At 26.9% G+C, this 18,084-nt stretch overlaps 1 protein-coding gene across 1 annotated transcript in view; it reads right to left on the bottom strand.

Moving 5' to 3' along the window:
- LOC100205884 (HEAT repeat-containing protein 5B) overlaps nt 1-17,891 on the bottom strand; it is a 143,078-nt gene extending 125,187 nt beyond the window's left edge. The window contains exon 1 of the mRNA XM_065805682.1: nt 17,697-17,891. Within this exon, the coding sequence (XP_065661754.1) occupies nt 17,697-17,828 (132 nt within the window). The 5' untranslated portion in view covers nt 17,829-17,891. The remainder of the gene's footprint in view (nt 1-17,696) is intronic.
- Between the last annotated feature and the right edge of the window lie 193 nt (nt 17,892-18,084).

Below are 18,084 nucleotides of genomic sequence, written 5' to 3'. Positions count from 1 at the left end.
AACGTGGTTCAAACTAGGTGAATATGTAACCATTGATGAAATGTTGCATCCGTTTTGAGGTTGCTGCAGTTGGATACAATATATTCCTAGCAAACCAGCAAAATATATGCACTATGTGATGCTAAAACTTTTCATACTTTTAATTTAGAATTTTACTGTGGAAAACAGCCAGATGGTCCATACGACTTGTCAAATGCTCCTTTTGATATTATGAAACAATTAATTGAACCAATTCAAAATTCTAATAGAAGTTTCACCACAGACAATTATTATACAAGTATTCCTCTTGCTGACTATTTACTAAAGAAAAAAATTACTCTGATTGGAACCTTAAAGAAGAATAAACGTGAAATTTCACCAGAATTTCTTCCTCATAAAAGTAAAGAAGTTCAGACAAAATTGCTGTGAAAAAATGCTGTGGTTATATTATTGCCAACATTACATGACACAAACTATATAGATAGACATTAAATAGACACAACTAAATAGACAATATTACATGACACAAATAGACAACATTACATGACACAAATAGACAACATTACATGACACAAATAGACAACATTACATGACACAAATAGACAACATTACATGACACAAATAGACAACATTACATGACACAAATACAACTAAAAAACCACTAGTTATTATATTTATAATGCTACAAAAGGTGGTGTTGACACAGTTGACAAAATGTGCTTGACATTTTCTGTTTCCAGAATAGCTAGACGATGGCCTTGTGTAGTTTTTTATAGCCTTATGAATATAGCTGGAATAAATTCACAGATTTTATATTCATTTGCGAACCAATCAGATAAAAAAATACAAAGGTTATTTTTGAAAAATCTTTAGAACTTGCCATCAGATGTGCAGGCATTTTAAAAAATAAATTATGGAGTATCTACAAAAGGCTGTTGTTTTTGAGAAAAACAACAGCCTCCAAAAGGCAGAACATGTTGTTCGTACACACAAGACAGGAAAAAGACCTCAGCATCAGTGAAATGCCATAATTGTCGGACATTTACATGTAAGCAACACTCCCAAAAGAAAATTGTATGTGTTGATTGTGCGAATATAAATAGTGATTTCAATTCTGACTAAAAAAAACATTGTTTTTTCTTCTTTTTTCTTTTTATAAATAGTTTTTTTTTATTTATTTATAGTTTTGCAAATAAAATACTTTACTAAACTCATTGAAATATTGCTTTTTCTTTAATTACTAATAGTTATGTAATTTGGCAATCAGCAAATATCATACAGCTGCAAGCTGTATAATATTTGCTGTAAGCTGTATAAAAATTTGAGGCGCACACCCACTCCTGTTAAAATAAAATGCGCGCCCGCTCAAAAAAAATTACTTAACTTATTAGATATTATGTTTTTTCTAATATATTGCTTCTTCATCTAGCGCACCATTAAAAATAAATTTATCATTAATTTTTTCGTTTTTAAGGGTTTTTAAGTTGATGTTTTGATTCAAATTTTTCATTCAGATTGTTTTGACATAAATAAAGTGAGAGAAAAAAACTTTGTTTATCAAGCTGAATTATTTTTCTGTTAGTCTTAATATATGCTTAAATTTAAAAAAATATATATATATTTTGAACAGAACTAAAATAATTTTTTTTTTTTTTAATTTAAATTTTCTATAATTTAGTTTTTATTTAACTTGATTAACTTTTGCAATAGAATGTTTCTACATTCTATTATACTCAAAAAATGTAATTCCTGAAGCTACTCTTCATATTTTAGTACAGGTGGTTCAATGATGGAATGTAAAACAACAGTGAACAATTTTTAAAAACACACTTGAAGAAAACATTCCTAAATGATACTTTTTTTATCTCTCTTTTTTCTTAGTTTGTATTTTTACCTTGTAAATATATTTTCCAGAAGGTGATAAATTAAACAATAATTATATATATATATATATATATATATATATATATATATATATATATATATATATATATATATATATATATATATATATATACATAAATGTATATATATATATATATATATATCTGTATATATATATATATATATATATATATATATATATATATATATATATATATATATATATATATATATATATATATATATATATATATATATATATATATATATATATATATATATATATATGTTTCAATGTCATATCTTGTTGTACGTGAATATATATATATATATTTTTGAATATAAAGCATAAAAAACAGCTGCGTACAAACTAAATTTATTCTTCGTAATATTTTGATCTGCTTTTGCACAGATCATAATCAGACGTAAAATATGATACAAAAAAACCGTTACAAATATTAATTAAAAACATCAAAGAAGACATTAAAAAGAAGCCATAAATGATTACATAATAACGTAAATATAAAACTAGCAAATATTATTTGACTCCTTTTTTTGGATAATTTTTTTAAACAGAGGTCTCCAACTGTTTGTAGAAATTTTAATGCCATTGTCATGGTTGAGAAGTATTGGAGCATGTTTTATTTCTTGGTATGTTGAGGCGTAATTAATTTCAAGTGATTCTCTAACATTACGTTCATCGTACTCTGAATTTATTGCTAGAGTTTTCGGATTTGACCAATCAGACATGCCATTACATTCTCGACCATGTTCGGTTGCACCAGATGCATCCCATTTACCTTTTAAATAGTTTTTTTGATGTTCAATGCATCTCGTTAAAATCTTCTTTTTTGTTTAACCACTGTATATACTGCCACAAGAGCATGTGAGTTTATAGACACCGGGATTGCTATTTGGAATTAACTTAGACTTGTTGTTGCATAAGATATTTTTAATGTAGGTGGTGTAATAAATATTATTCTGACGTTGTAAGGTTTAAGTTCTTAGTTTTGGACCTATTCTTAAGAGCCTTGGAAGATTAACTGTATATTTAAATGTTTCTGTTTTATTATAATTTATTTTAGAAAGGTTGATTCTTTTCTGAATATCGTTCTTAGCAGTTGTTTCAAGCTTTAATCTATCGTGTCCATTTTCTGCAAACATATTTACTAAAAACTGTATTTCATCATCAAGATATTTTTTGGAACAAATTTTAACGGCACGAGATAAAAAACCTTTAAAAACACCCATAACTATTTTTGGATTAACGTTTGATGTAGGTTTTATTTGTATATTAGTGATAGCCGACTTTCGATGGATTTTGAAGTTATAGTATGAGTTATTAGTATTTGTTACAGTTATATCCAAGAAGTTTAATTCCTTTTTATTGTTTTCTTTTTCTGAAGTATATTTTATTGCTGGATCTTGTTCATTTAACAACTCCAGAAACTTATCATGATTTTGTATTGAGTCGAATCTTGCATGACTGTCATCTACATACCTTCAGTAAGTCTTTGGCAAAAAATGACCAACCTCAGCAATAATAAGAGCTTTTGCTTCCAAATGCTGCAAAAACGCTTCAGCAACTACGGCAAAAAATGACCAACCTCAGCAATAATAAGAGCTTTTGCTTCCAAATGCTGTAAAAACGCTACGGCAACTGTTTTTTATTTAATATATATGGAAATATATATATATATATATATATATATATATATATATATATATATATATATATATATAGATTATTTTATCTTAAGTCTACTGAAAAAAATTAGATTCATCAATTGTCTCTCTAATAGTTGATCAAAATTTGTGTTTAAAAATTATCTTTTTGGAAAAATTTAAATTTTGTAACGAAAGCAATTGAAATGTTTTTTAAAACATTTATTTGAATAAAACATGAAATAGTGTTATTTATTGACTAGTTTAGGACATTTATAGTCACGGGCCAAGAAAAGCCCAGGGGGCCTTTGACTAACTACACCCCCCCCACACACACACACACACACCCAATCTCCCTTGAATTCTTTTTTTATTTTTTAATACATAAAATGAATTAATAATAAATAGTTATTAAAATTTAATTTAAAAACATAATTTTTTTTTTTAGTTTAAGTTTTAGAAACAATTTATTTTCATTATTTCAATTCAAATCGGTGAATGCTTACCTCTGATTATATCAAAAACAAGCAAATGTTTTGTTTTGTTCTTTTTTTAAAGGTTGTACTTTACTAGTTTGTATTTTCTTAAAGAATGATTGTGAATTTTATTGTTTTTGTATTTTTTGGCAGGTAATATTATAAATAATAAACATATTTAATATGGAGAAATGTGACATTGGAAATAGTCTTAACATTCATTGCCACAAAACTGGATTTTCTAGAAAACAAGGTTTTGTTCAGTTTAAAGATCTTCCTTGTGAAAAACAAGATAAAATAATATGTTAAGCAAATTTAAAGGAAAAATATTATTCAATAAGAATTAAGTGTTGCAATCCTTTTGGAACACACAAGGAAAGTAAAAAAATTGCTATAAAAGGTAATCTAACATTAATTACGGCAGAATTGGTATGGAAATTAAAAGAAAAACTATTATTTATAAAAAAATTTATATTTTCAGTTGAAATCCAAGTTGCAAAAATAGTCTCATTAACATATAACATTAAAGAAACTTCTTTAACAACAGAAATAAAAAGCCCCATTTCAAACAACAACATTGACAATGACCATGATTGAGACATTTTAATGTATAAAATAAAATAAAAACATTTATTGCATATTTTTATGATTTTGGTGGGTAGGGATTGCTAAAGATGTAAGTGAGCTTGGTATAAAAGTCAGATTCATGCATCCACACAGACCAGGTAAAAACTTCTTTTTTTAAATTGTTTCTTAAACTTAAACTAAAAAAAAAATTATGTTTTTAAATTGAATTTTGATAATCTTAATATTAATATTGTAATTTAATAGTGTTGTTGTCTCACTTTTGTTTTTAAAGTAGTTTTAATTAGTTACTAGGTTCTTCTGAACTTGAAAAAGTGTGTTCTCAATATACATGCAGTCATTCAAGAAATATCTACCAAGCAGGTTAAAACTTTTTACTTTTTGGAATTTAATTATTGTTTATTAGTTAGAAATATTAGATAAATCATAATAGCAATATTAGAACTGTATTATAAAAGAGGTAAGTATAGAAAACAGTTTAGAAAATATTATATTACATTTTTATAATATAAAAAGTAGAAAGGATAACCCTGTCTAATTTTTCAAATTGTTTATATTTTGTTTATTTTAGCTTTTCTTTAAGCTTTACTTATGGTTTTTTTTAGCAGTTTTGTTTTTATTTAGCTTATATTTTATTTCTTAGAAAGAAATAAGGGGTATGGATAAGGCCTAACTATTTATTGTGCACTTTTTTGCACTAAAAGAGTTACTAAAACTTTACCATAAAATTGTTTATCAATACTTTTAAATTTATTTATTTAGAAAAAAAAGTTTTAAGAAGTCCTAAATTAATATAATTCAAATATACATAGAATCCTATCATACCCTGATTACTATGTTGATTATTATTTTATTGACATTTCTGTGATACATACCTTTTTTACTGTAATGCCTTTTTTATTGTTCTTTTTTAGAAAACTTAAAAAAATAAATTAAAATTTCGAGCCAATACTGACATTTTATTTTTGGTAAAGGTCAGTTTTGTTTTAAGAATTGCAGCTCTTTTATCTATTTTTTTGTTCTGTATTCAATAAGTATTTGATTTAAATTAAATATGATCATATTTTGATATTTTATTACAAGATATATCTTTATTTATGAATGTATATATATGAACCTTTTTAGATTTTCTCAAATTATTTTTAATTTTTTTGCTTGTGCAATTCAAGTTATATATAACATATACATTATACAATATTCAAGTCATATTATATTATATAAACACATATAACTTATATATGTTTATAGTTTGCAAATATGTTTGTATTATGTTCAAAATTAAAATTTTTTTGATAATTATGTGTATGTGGTAATATGTGTTATATAATTGTTTTATAAATATGTTTTTGTAAGAGTATAAAATGTACTTTATCTAATGTGTATATAATTGTTCTATGAGGTGTTTATAAATGTTATATAAAGTTAAATAAATATATTGTGTTTTATAATTAGTATATATGTTTATATTATGTCGTTTCCATGTTTTCAAAGTGGTGTGACTTGGCAAACGTGTAGAGCAAGATTTCTCAACCTTGCCAGTCAAACGGTGTTACTGCTTTAGGTCTAGGTGTTGTCTAGCCTTCATTATTAACTATTCTGGAAAAACAATAATACCTTTTAATAATATTTTGCGTAATGCTGTTACTTATGTTACATTTTACCTTCATTTTGGTGTCTGTTGTTAAAAATGATTAATAGGTAGTTTCATTATTGGAACTCAATTGGAACTGCTTTTAATCGTTCACTAAAAGCCATTTTAGAAAAATCATTTTGCCATGTATACATTTTGTTTATATCTTAATTTGATTTTTTAGAGTCTTGATGTACCAACATGAATTGTTTTCTAAAAGCTAACATGAAAAAACAATATTTAACAACAACTACTCTGGTATCACAAAAGCTTATTTTTATCAGGAACATTGATTTTTAATTCATATATAATGTTTTTCTTTGTATTTAATTATTCGTTACATTTTTTCATTACAGATTTATCATATGATGTATTTATGCAATATAGAAGAACAAATTATTGTAAGTTTTTAAAAACATCTACTAATAACTAGCCCAGTCAACGTTCAAACTTCAACGTTGCATATGTCCTTTTTAAGTAGTTTCTAGGCTTTTCTAAATGTGTTTCTTACTCATGTGAGTTTACAAGCAAGGTCTGCAAGCAAATTTGAGATTAAAATTTTTTTTAGCCTTTAAGGTGAATTGATGTTGTTCCTTGTTTAATTTGTTCAAATATAGAAGTTTTAATAAATCAATGATTGTTTGTTCTTCATTTTTTACTTATTTGTTTTCAGATTCTTAAGTACTAGGCAACTTAGCTAAGCCTTTTTTGTTTTATTTTTTAATTGGAAAGAGCTGATTTTTTAGAGCTATTGAAATTCAATTGTAACTTTTTGTTTTAAAAGAAGGGTTAATAATAAAAATTTTTAGACAGTATAACTGTTATTTATTTGAGTTAGTTTACTATTTTGTTTTATTTTATATTTGATTTATTTTATATTAGATATATATTTTATGTATTAAACAACGAAAAATGACTGTTAGTTGTTGACATGTAAGTTTATATACATAAATGTGCTTATTTTTCAGTATATTTTATTTTTCTCTGTATCTATAAAAATATTCTTACTTAGAAAAAATATAAAAGAATAGAATAAATAAATTCCTGCTGGATGTAATTGAAAAAAAATTATGATGCTTTTCCATATTTCATTGATTAAAGTGTTATGCTTCTTTTTAAATGTATGTGAATAGTGAATATAGATATATATATATATATATATATATATATATATATATATATATATATACATATACATATACATATATATATATATATATATATATATATATATATATATATATATATATATATATATATATATATATATATATATATATATATATATATATATATATTTATATAGATATATATATATATATAGATATATATATATATATATATGGTTTTAATCGCAAACTTTCATATCACCCTAATTTAAATTTATCTCATACCAAAAACCGTAAACGCAACATCATATGGTTTAACTCTTCTTTCAGCAAAAATGTTAGCACTAATATAGGAAAAAGCTTTTTAACCTTGATCAACAAACACTTCCAAATAAATCACAGACTCCACAAAATTTTTAACAGAAAAACGATAAAAATAAGCTATAGCTGTATGCCGAATATGAAGTCTTTTTTAAACGCACACAATCAACAAATTATGAACAACAGAAAAATTCCACCTAAAACAAGCCAATATAAGTTCGAATAATCCTACTAACACTCCTGTCAACAAATCCTACATTGGTATAAGTGAAACACCATTCAAAATTAGATATGCCAACCATATAAAATCATTTAACATTCTAAAATACAAAAACAACACCGAATTATCAAAAGAATTTTGGAAATTTTCATATTTCATTGAATAAAGTGTTATGCTTCTTTTTAAATGTATGTGATTAGTGAATATATATATATATATATATATATATATATATATATATATATACATATATATATATATATATATATATATATATATATATATATATATATATATATATATATATATATATATATATATATGTATGTATGTATGTATGTATATGTTTGTGTAATTACTTTGGAATAAATTATATTGATTGACATTGCTTTAATTTTTTAAACGAGATTGTGCATTAAGGTAAATAATAGTTTTATGCATTGTAGTCTAGATTCTTTGTTAAATTAAAAATAATTTATGTAAATAAATACTGTTTTATATTTTTGATAAATGACTTCTATATATAAACATATAAAAAGATATGTATTTCAATAAATCCTAAGTTGCAATAGCCTTTGATTAGCAAGATCACAATTTGTAAGATTCTTTTATGTTCATTTATAATTCAGTTGTAACAATAGTAATACAACTGGTAGAATGTTTAATGATAAAAGTGAAATCGAAATGGATAATATTAGGCCCGAAGTAGTTATTAGTGTAAATGCTATTAAGTGACTTCAAAATAGTTGTTGTGCAATGAAAGTGATAGATCTAGGCAAGAAGAAATTAATCGTTGTTGAAATGTAGGAAATGCTGCTTTTCAAGCAGAAAACTTACTTGCCAGAACCAGGTTTTGTTATAGTACAAGGATAGTACGAATTAACAAAGAAACACAAATTATGTGTACATACTTAATATAAAATTAAAACGGCAGACTCAAAATACGAACTAAAGAATAAATACAAATTAAGTCTATTATTTATTCAAAAATATTTAGTTATATATATTTATATCTATAGGATTAATACAGAGATATAATTGTTCTGATAATATATTTTTCTTACAATAGAATGGACTCAAAAAGAACTTACATGAGTGGAGCCAGAAAAAGAAAATTAAAAAAGGAGGCTGATGATAGATTACATAAAAACAGTAAAAAGATATCCTTATTTTTTTCATCATTAGAGCAGAAACCTAGTAAAGAAGTTGCAGATAAAAATATCAATGTCGTTACTAGTACTTCTCAAGCAACCCAACCAGAAGAAATGTTATCTGTTTTTAATTAACATATAACACAAGGAAATTTCGAAAGATCATAATGAATCTCATTTCAAAAGTAATGCAAATATTTTCGCAAATCCTAACAATCTTACCACTGCAATGCAAGTTGAAGAAACAGATCCAGAACCGAATATATTTTAGAAATTAAATACATCAACAACAGATATGGGATATTTTGAAGGAAAATTTCTTAATGATAGTGCAGAAAGATTTATTATTTCCTCTGAAAAATGTAAACCACAAGGACCATTTAAAAAAGATCCTTTACAAAATTGTAGACATTTTTCCACAAATTATTATCATTATGCATATAAATTTGGTCAAACACAGCGATTTTGGCTCTGTTATTCCAAAATTCTGGACTCAGCATTTTGTGAACCATGTTGGTTATTTTCAAATGATAAAAATAACAAATGGCATTCTGGAGTTCAAGACTGGAAAGGGCTAAGTAAAAAAAAAAAGTCATGCTAATAGCCTAAAATATATTGAAGCATGTCAAGTATACGATTATTGGAAACAAAAAAGGAAACTGAGGAATGAGACATTAATTTGTCATAAAGCTTCATTTTGGAAGATGGTATTAGAAAGGTTATTTAACATCACTTTAATGTTAACAAAAAACTCACTTGCATTTAGAGGTCATAGTGAAGTGTTGGCAGATGAAATTTACAACGGCAATTTTTTGTCTCATGTTTATTTGCTGTCAAAGTACGACGATACAATGAAACAAGTACTCAATAAGCCTAAAGGCACTACAAAATATCTTAGTCCAGCTATCCAAAATAAATGTGATTCAATGTTTAAGCCAAAATTTAGAAAAAACATTATTATTGAAAATAAATGAATCTGTCTTTTTTTCTATTATAGTTGGCAAAACTCAAGATGTATCTAGAAAAAAAAAATTAAGTTTAATTTTTCGATACGTTCACATAATTCGCAAACAGGACACTCAACCATGTCAAATAGAGATTAAGGAAACATTTTTGGGTTTTTATGAAATAAAGGATCATTCGGCAGTAGGTTTAACTAATCGATTGTTATCGATTATTGTTTAAAAATAAAGGAATAGATTTTTAAAAGTGCCATGGTCAAGGATATGATGGAGCTAATGTGATGAACAGCATTTATAACGGAGTTCAGAAAAAAATAAATAATATTCAGCCATCTGCACAATATGTTTATTGTGCGAGTCACAATTTAAACCTGGTTATAAATGACGCTGTTTCTGGTTGTAGAGAAGTAAACAATTTTTTTATAATTTTACAAGAAATTTACTCCTTTTTTGGCAACAGTATTAAAAAATGGGATTTGTTATCAAATTTTAGCGGGGAGTCGGAAGTAACATTATAAAAATTAAACCCAACAAGATGGTCTTCAAGAATTAATTCTTTATCAGCTATTAAGTTACGCTTTTTAGATATATTTAAAACTTTAACTGAAATTTTTTTTAAATATTCGAAAAGACTAGAACAAACTGAAGCTCTAAAATTATGGGACAAATTATCAAACTTTGAATTTGTTTTTATTTGTGTCACTATATATCACATATTAACGAATGTAAATTATGCTTCAAAAAACTTACAAAAAAAGTACATAGATCTATACGAAGCATTATTTGATACTCTGAAATTCAAGTTAAAAGATGTTAGATCAAATTACAATTTATTTAAATTAGAGGCTGTTACTATTTGTAGTAAGTGGAAAATAAAACCAACATTTAAGGTTAAAAGGCAACCCAATTTGTGATTTAAACAAATGCGCTGAAAAAAGATTTCAAGTTAATGTTTTTTATAGGACCATAGATATTGTTAACGTAATTAATTAATGCAATCATTTTTATTAAAAATGACATCGCAGAAGCAACTACATTAAAAGATTTAGCTGACATACTGCTCATCAAATACAGTTTTATGGAGTACAACTTTTCAGATGTAAACACAGCAATATTGCTATTGATGACAATACCTGTGACAGTTGCAAGTGCTAAAAGATCTTTCAGCAAATTAAAGATTATTAAATCATATTTAAGAAATAGCATGTCTCGGGAGCGTTTCAAACATTGTGCAATTTTGGCGATAGAGAACGAAAAAGCACAAACATTAGAATTAGATAATTGCGGAATTTGCGAATAAGAAGGCAAGTTTATATTTAAAGTAGTTCAACAAATACAAAGTTTCTTAGAATATTCTTCTTTTTTTTTTTCTATTCTTGATAGCATTCTAAGAATTACTGTCTTAAGATAGTATAGCTATTATGAAAATAAAAATTCTGCCATAGGCATAAGTGAGGTAAAGTTAGTTTTTGCTATTAAGTATGCATCTCTTAAACATAATTTCAATGTTTGATTTTTTTTATAATTATTTTGAGAAAAGATTCTAGATTGTTTCTCAAATTTATAAAATAAATATTTATTATATACTTAATCATGTTATATTAACTCAATATAAAAAGCAAATATTGAATATTTCATTTGTAAATATATTTTAAAAAAATTTAAAGTGGGAGGGCTCTTTTACTTTTTTGGCAGGAGGGCCCAAATTTATAGTTACGCCACTGTATTTTTTATTCTTTATATTTTCTGTTATATTATTATCCTAATTCTACTAATAATAAACTGCAAATAATATTTTTGTAATTAAAAATTGTAATTCTTTTTTTCATTTCTTTTCTTAGGTATTGGCAGGTTTTACTTGACTTTCCTTTTCTGGTACCTGCTGTGTTGTGACTTTAATTATTTTAAAAAGAACTTAACTGATGTTAATGCAGTCTTTATTCATTAACTATAAGCAATGACATTGCTGATAAGGAGTGAAACTCTAAATTATATTTATAGATAAACTGTATTTAATTTTTTAGATAATATATCAAGTTATTGTGTTTTTATTGTTATTAATGATTTATTTACTAATAACCCGTATTACAGGTTGCTTACTGCTAGTTATCTATTATTAATTCATTTTATGTACAAAGAAAAAAAAATTCAGAGAGATGAAGGAGGGGGGGGGGGAGGCAGAATTGGTCAAAAGCCCCCTGGCCCTCCCTTGGCCCATGACAATAAACGTTCTAAACTAGTCAATAAATAACAATATTTGATGTTTTATTTAAATAAATGTTTGAAAAAACATTTTAATTGTTTTTGTTACAAAATTTAAATTTTTCTAAAAAGACACAATTTTTAAATGTAAATTTCGATTAAGTATTAGAGAGGCAATTGATGAATCTAATTTTTTTCAGTAGACTTAAGATAAAAAAATTATATACAATTAAACTTTTTACTCACAATTTTGGGCCACAGTCTTCATTTTACCTCCAAAAATCATTAATTTACAAGTCAATAATTTTGAACAAAACTGGATAAACAAGGCATTTCCTGAGACAATCAAGTCTTGAGGGTGCTATTTTTGGATTCCTCAAGTAAAAAACTATTAGGGCACCAAATTTTAGGAAATTTCCCCAAGCCATTAAGAAGATACTATATGTCAAAGTTGCTTTGTAGTTGCTTCAGATAATCACTAAAATGCCAAGTCAGCATTATTTCAACTGACGATATCTCTGGAACCCATATGTATTTTTAACTAAAATTTTCGCAGCTATTATTTTTTTAATATGGACTGCAAGTGAGGTAAAAATAAACAAATTCTGAAACATAAGGGTGTCGAAGGGTGTTTTTTTTTGGATGATTTCATATGGAATTACCCTATATGTAGTTTTGTTACTGTTTGATTTTCAGGAACGATCCTCGCTACGCTCCTGGGTATTATGAATGTTACTGCAGTTTCCATTTAATTAGTGCTACTTGCTTACGAATAGTGCTATTCGCTTAACGAATAGTGCTATTCGCTTAACGAATAGTGCTATTCGCTTAACGAATAGCACTATTTGCTTAACAAATAGTGCTATTCGCTATTTGGAACACAAAGAATTTCATATTATATTTGGAGGAGGGAATTTGCGTAAAAACACATGTAAAATTTATAGCACTAATTGTAAAAATCAGATTATACAAAATAAAACAACAAACAGTATAGATTATTTTAAAAAGAGATATTTTTTTGTTTGTTTTTTTATATTATTTTATTATTAATAAAAATTTAATTAAATAAAATAAAGTGACATTCAATCACTTGCTTATAACTATTACAAATATTTGTATTCACTTTTTATTTTTATTTTTTTTGTTTACTGTTACTTTTTATTATTACCATTATTTTTTATTTTATACAGTTACTATTATTCTTCATGTATTAATGTTGGAACCCATATGTATTTTTAACTAAAATTTTCGCAGCTATTATTTTTTTAATATGGACTGCAAGTGAGGTAAAAATAAACAAATTCTGAAACATAAGGGTGTCGAAGGGTGTTTTTTTTTGGATGATTTCATATGGAAATAATCCATATGAAATCATCGTTAAACGAATAGCACTATTCGTTAAGCGAATAGCACTATTCGCTTAACGAATAGTGCTATTCGCTTAACGAATAGTGCTATTCGCTTAACGAATAGTGCTATTCGCTTAACGAATAGTGCTATTCGCTTAACGAATAGTGCTATTCGCTTAACGAATAGTGCTATTCGCTTAACGAATAGTGCTATTCGCTTAACGAATAGTGCTATTCGCTTAACGAATAGTGCTATTCGCTTAACGAATAGTGCTATTCGCTTAACGAATAGTGCTATTCGCTTAACGAATAGTGCTATTCGCTTAACGAATAGTGCTATTCGCTTAACGAATAGTGCTATTCGCTTAACGAATAGTGCTATTCGCTTAACGAATAGTGCTATTCGCTTAACGAATAGTGCTATTCGCTTAACGAATAGTGCTATTCGCTTAACGAATAGTGCTATTCGCTTAACGAATAGTGCTATTCGCTTAACGAATAGTGCTATTCGCTTAACGAATAGTGCTATTCGCTTAACGAATAGTGCTATTCGCTTAACGAATAGTGCTATTCGCTGAACGAATAGTGCTATTCGCTGAACGAATAGTGCTATTCGCTGAACGAATAGTGCTATTCGCTTAACGAATAGTGCTATTCGCTTAACGAATAGTGCTATTCGCTTAACGAATAGTGCTATTCGCTTAACGAATAGTGCTATTCGCTTAACGAATAGTGCTATTCGCTTAACGAATAGTGCTATTCGCTGAACGAATAGTGCTATTCGCTGAACGAATAGTGCTATTCGCTGAACGAATAGTGCTATTCGCTGAACGAATAGTGCTATTCGCTGAACGAATAGTGCTATTCGCTGAACGAATAGTGCTATTCGCTTAACGAATAGTGCTATTCGCTTAACGAATAGTGCTATTCGCTTAACGAATAGTGCTATTCGCTTAACGAATAGTGCTATTCGCTTAACGAATAGTGCTATTCGCTTAACGAATAGTGCTATTCGCTTAACGAATAGTGCTATTCGCTTAACGAATAGTGCTATTCGCTTAACGAATAGTGCTATTCGCTTAACGAATAGTGCTATTCGCTTAACGAATAGTGCTATTCGCTTAACGAATAGTGCTATTCGCTTAACGAATAGTGCTATTTGCTTAACGAATAGTGCTATTCGCTTAACGAATAGTGCTATTCGCTTAACGAATAGTGCTATTCGCTTAACGAATAGTGCTATTCGCTTAACGAATAGTGCTATTCGCTTAACGAATAGTGCTATTCGCTTAACGAATAGTGCTATTCGCTTAACGAATAGTGCTATTCGCTTAACGAATAGTGCTATTCGCTTAACGAATAGTGCTATTCGCTTAACGAATAGTGCTATTCGCTTAACGAATAGTGCTATTCGCTTAACGAATAGTGCTATTCGCTTAACGAATAGTGCTATTCGCTGAACGAATAGTGCTATTCGCTGAACGAATAGTGCTATTCGCTGAACGAATAGTGCTATTCGCTGAACGAATAGTGCTATTCGCTGAACGAATAGTGCTATTCGCTGAACGAATAGTGCTATTCGCTGAACGAATAGTGCTATTCGCTGAACGAATAGTGCTATTCGCTGAACGAATAGTGCTATTCGCTTAACGAATAGTGCTATTCGCTTAACGAATAGTGCTATTCGCTTAACGAATAGTGCTATTCGCTTAACGAATAGTGCTATTCGCTTAACGAATAGTGCTATTCGCTTAACGAATAGTGCTATTCGCTTAACGAATAGTGCTATTCGCTTAACGAATAGTGCTATTCGCTTAACGAATAGTGCTATTCGCTTAACGAATAGTGCTATTCGCTTAACGAATAGTGCTATTCGCTTAACGAATAGTGCTATTCGCTTAACGAATAGTGCTATTCGCTTAACGAATAGTGCTATTCGCTTAACGAATAGTGCTATTCGCTTAACGAATAGTGCTATTCGCTTAACGAATAGTGCTATTCGCTTAACGAATAGTGCTATTCGCTTAACGAATAGTGCTATTCGCTTAACGAATAGTGCTATTCGCTTAACGAATAGTGCTATTCGCTTAACGAATAGTGCTATTCGCTTAACGAATAGTGCTATTCGCTTAACGAATAGTGCTATTCGCTTAACGAATAGTGCTATTCGCTTAACGAATAGTGCTATTCGCTATTTGGAACACAAAGAATTTCATATTATATTTGGAGGAGGGAATTTGCGTAAAAACACATGTAAAATTTATAGCACTAATTGTAAAAATCAGATTATACAAAATAAAACAACAAACAGTATAGATTATTTTAAAAAGAGATATTTTTTTGTTTGTTTTTTTATATTATTTTATTATTAATAAAAATTTAATTAAATAAAATAAAGTGACATTCAATCACTTGCTTATAACTATTACAAATATTTGTATTCACTTTTTATTTTTATTTTTTTTGTTTACTGTTACTTTTTATTATTACCATTATTTTTTATTTTATACAGTTACTATTATTCTTCATGTATTAATGTTTTAGCATCACTTTTTAGGATTTTTTATAATAAATTATACATAATTTATACATATTCAAAAAGGGATGTAATTCGAATCTATAGGCCAGTCTCAAAAACATCAATACTGTATAAAATACTTGAGGGATTAATACACAAATCAATCTATGATCACTTGCTAACCAACAGTTTAACAACTAAAGTTTGGCATGGTTATGAAAAGATTAGGATGCATAACAAATCTGTTGGAATTTTGCAACACTGTACTTAAGCCACTAAACGAAACCAACCTGTCGATGTTGCCTATACCAATTTATTTAACACCATTGACAAGGTACTACACAAAAGACTTATACATAAATTGAAAGCTTATGGCATACAAAGAATGCTCTTAGAATGGATCAAATTACGGCTATCCTGGCATCTACAGAGTTAGAAATGGACATGAAATGAATGATCTGACTGATTGGAGTTCCTCAAGGATCTGTTAAAGGCCCCTTACTTTTTGTAATATACATAAACAACCTCCCGGACAACATTTATAACTTTATAAAACTTTGTGCAAAAAATATTGTGTCAAACAATTTTCCTTTAATTTTCTACGCTGGTTCTGAATTAGTTTGTTTTTTTTGACAAGTTAATTGAAAAAAATATATCACAATTAAAAGAAAAACTTTTAAAATAAATGTTATTATTAAACGGATATTACTATTCATTAAACAAATAGTATTATTCGCTTAACAAAAAGTACTATTCATGAAACGAATAGGAAGCAAATAGTATTATCTGTTTAACAAATAGTACTAATTTCTTAATGAATAGTACTACTTGCTTGACGAATAGTAATTTGCCTAATGAATAGTACTATTTGCTTAACGAATAGTACTATTTATTAAGCAAATAGTAGTTAGAATCCATGGTTTCTGGCCATTAACAGATATTTAAAACTTTTCTCAAAGCTCCTGCCTCAAATTCAGAGACATCAGCATAAGCCCTACAAAAAGTTATCTTTTTTTAATGATATAGTTAATCTCTGTTTTATCTAAGTATAGTTTTTTTTTACATTTTTATAGTATATAAATTTATGCTAAGGCGCATATATGTTGGTATTGATATATAAGCCTATAAAATTATGCATTTTTAATGTTTTAATGTTTATTAATCATAATTAGTAGCAATGCCCAAGAATAAGTTAGCAGTATTTTGCAGAAGCCATTATTGCTGAAAAACTGCAACAGGGTACAATAGAAATTTTTTTCAAAAGTTAATTAAATGGAAAAAATAATTAGTATTGTTGAATGGTGCATTCTTTCAAAAATAGTAGCATTTAATGCCCTGCTTTTTCATCTGGCAAAAGAATAACCAGCTTGGTAGATGCAGGAGATAAAAAGTTCTTAATCAATACTCCCCATTTTTCTTTTTTAAAGAATGCGAGTTTATAAAATAAATAAGAGATTTTTAAGCTAGAGATAATTGATTCCATTGATCATTTTTAATTTTTTATAATTTTTTAAAATACAAAGTACCTATTCAAGTTTAAACTTAAAAATACAATAAAATTAATATAATTATTTTTTAAAAAAACTTTTAAATTCTCTTGAATATATTTAGCTAATAATTTCTAAAATAAAATGATAAAATTTACCTCTCCAGAACTTTTACTAAGAAGATATTCATTGAGTCTATAAAGCCAGTCATACAAATATACTTGCTTTTCACTGTCTTCCTTTTGAATAATTGAGTTTTCTTCTGCTAGCCATGTTTCAAGATTTTCCATATTTAAAAGAAACTTTATGCTAAAAAACTTCTTAATTTATAACATCTTGCTAAGATGGTTTACCAGAAAACATGATTTAATAATATATATATATATATATATATATATATATATATATATATATATATATATATAATATATATATATATAACGAAAAGGAAAAATAGAAAGTTTTTGAATTTTTTAATCAAGAATATCAAGGCATTCTAAAGCATCTATCAGTTAGATGGCTATCTTTAGAGAAATGTATTTCAAG

Source organism: Hydra vulgaris, chromosome 09 (assembly GCF_038396675.1).
Source record: "Hydra vulgaris chromosome 09, alternate assembly HydraT2T_AEP".
Taxonomy (NCBI): Eukaryota; Metazoa; Cnidaria; class Hydrozoa; order Anthoathecata; family Hydridae; genus Hydra; species Hydra vulgaris.
This window is presented reverse-complemented; position numbering and strand designations above follow the sequence as displayed.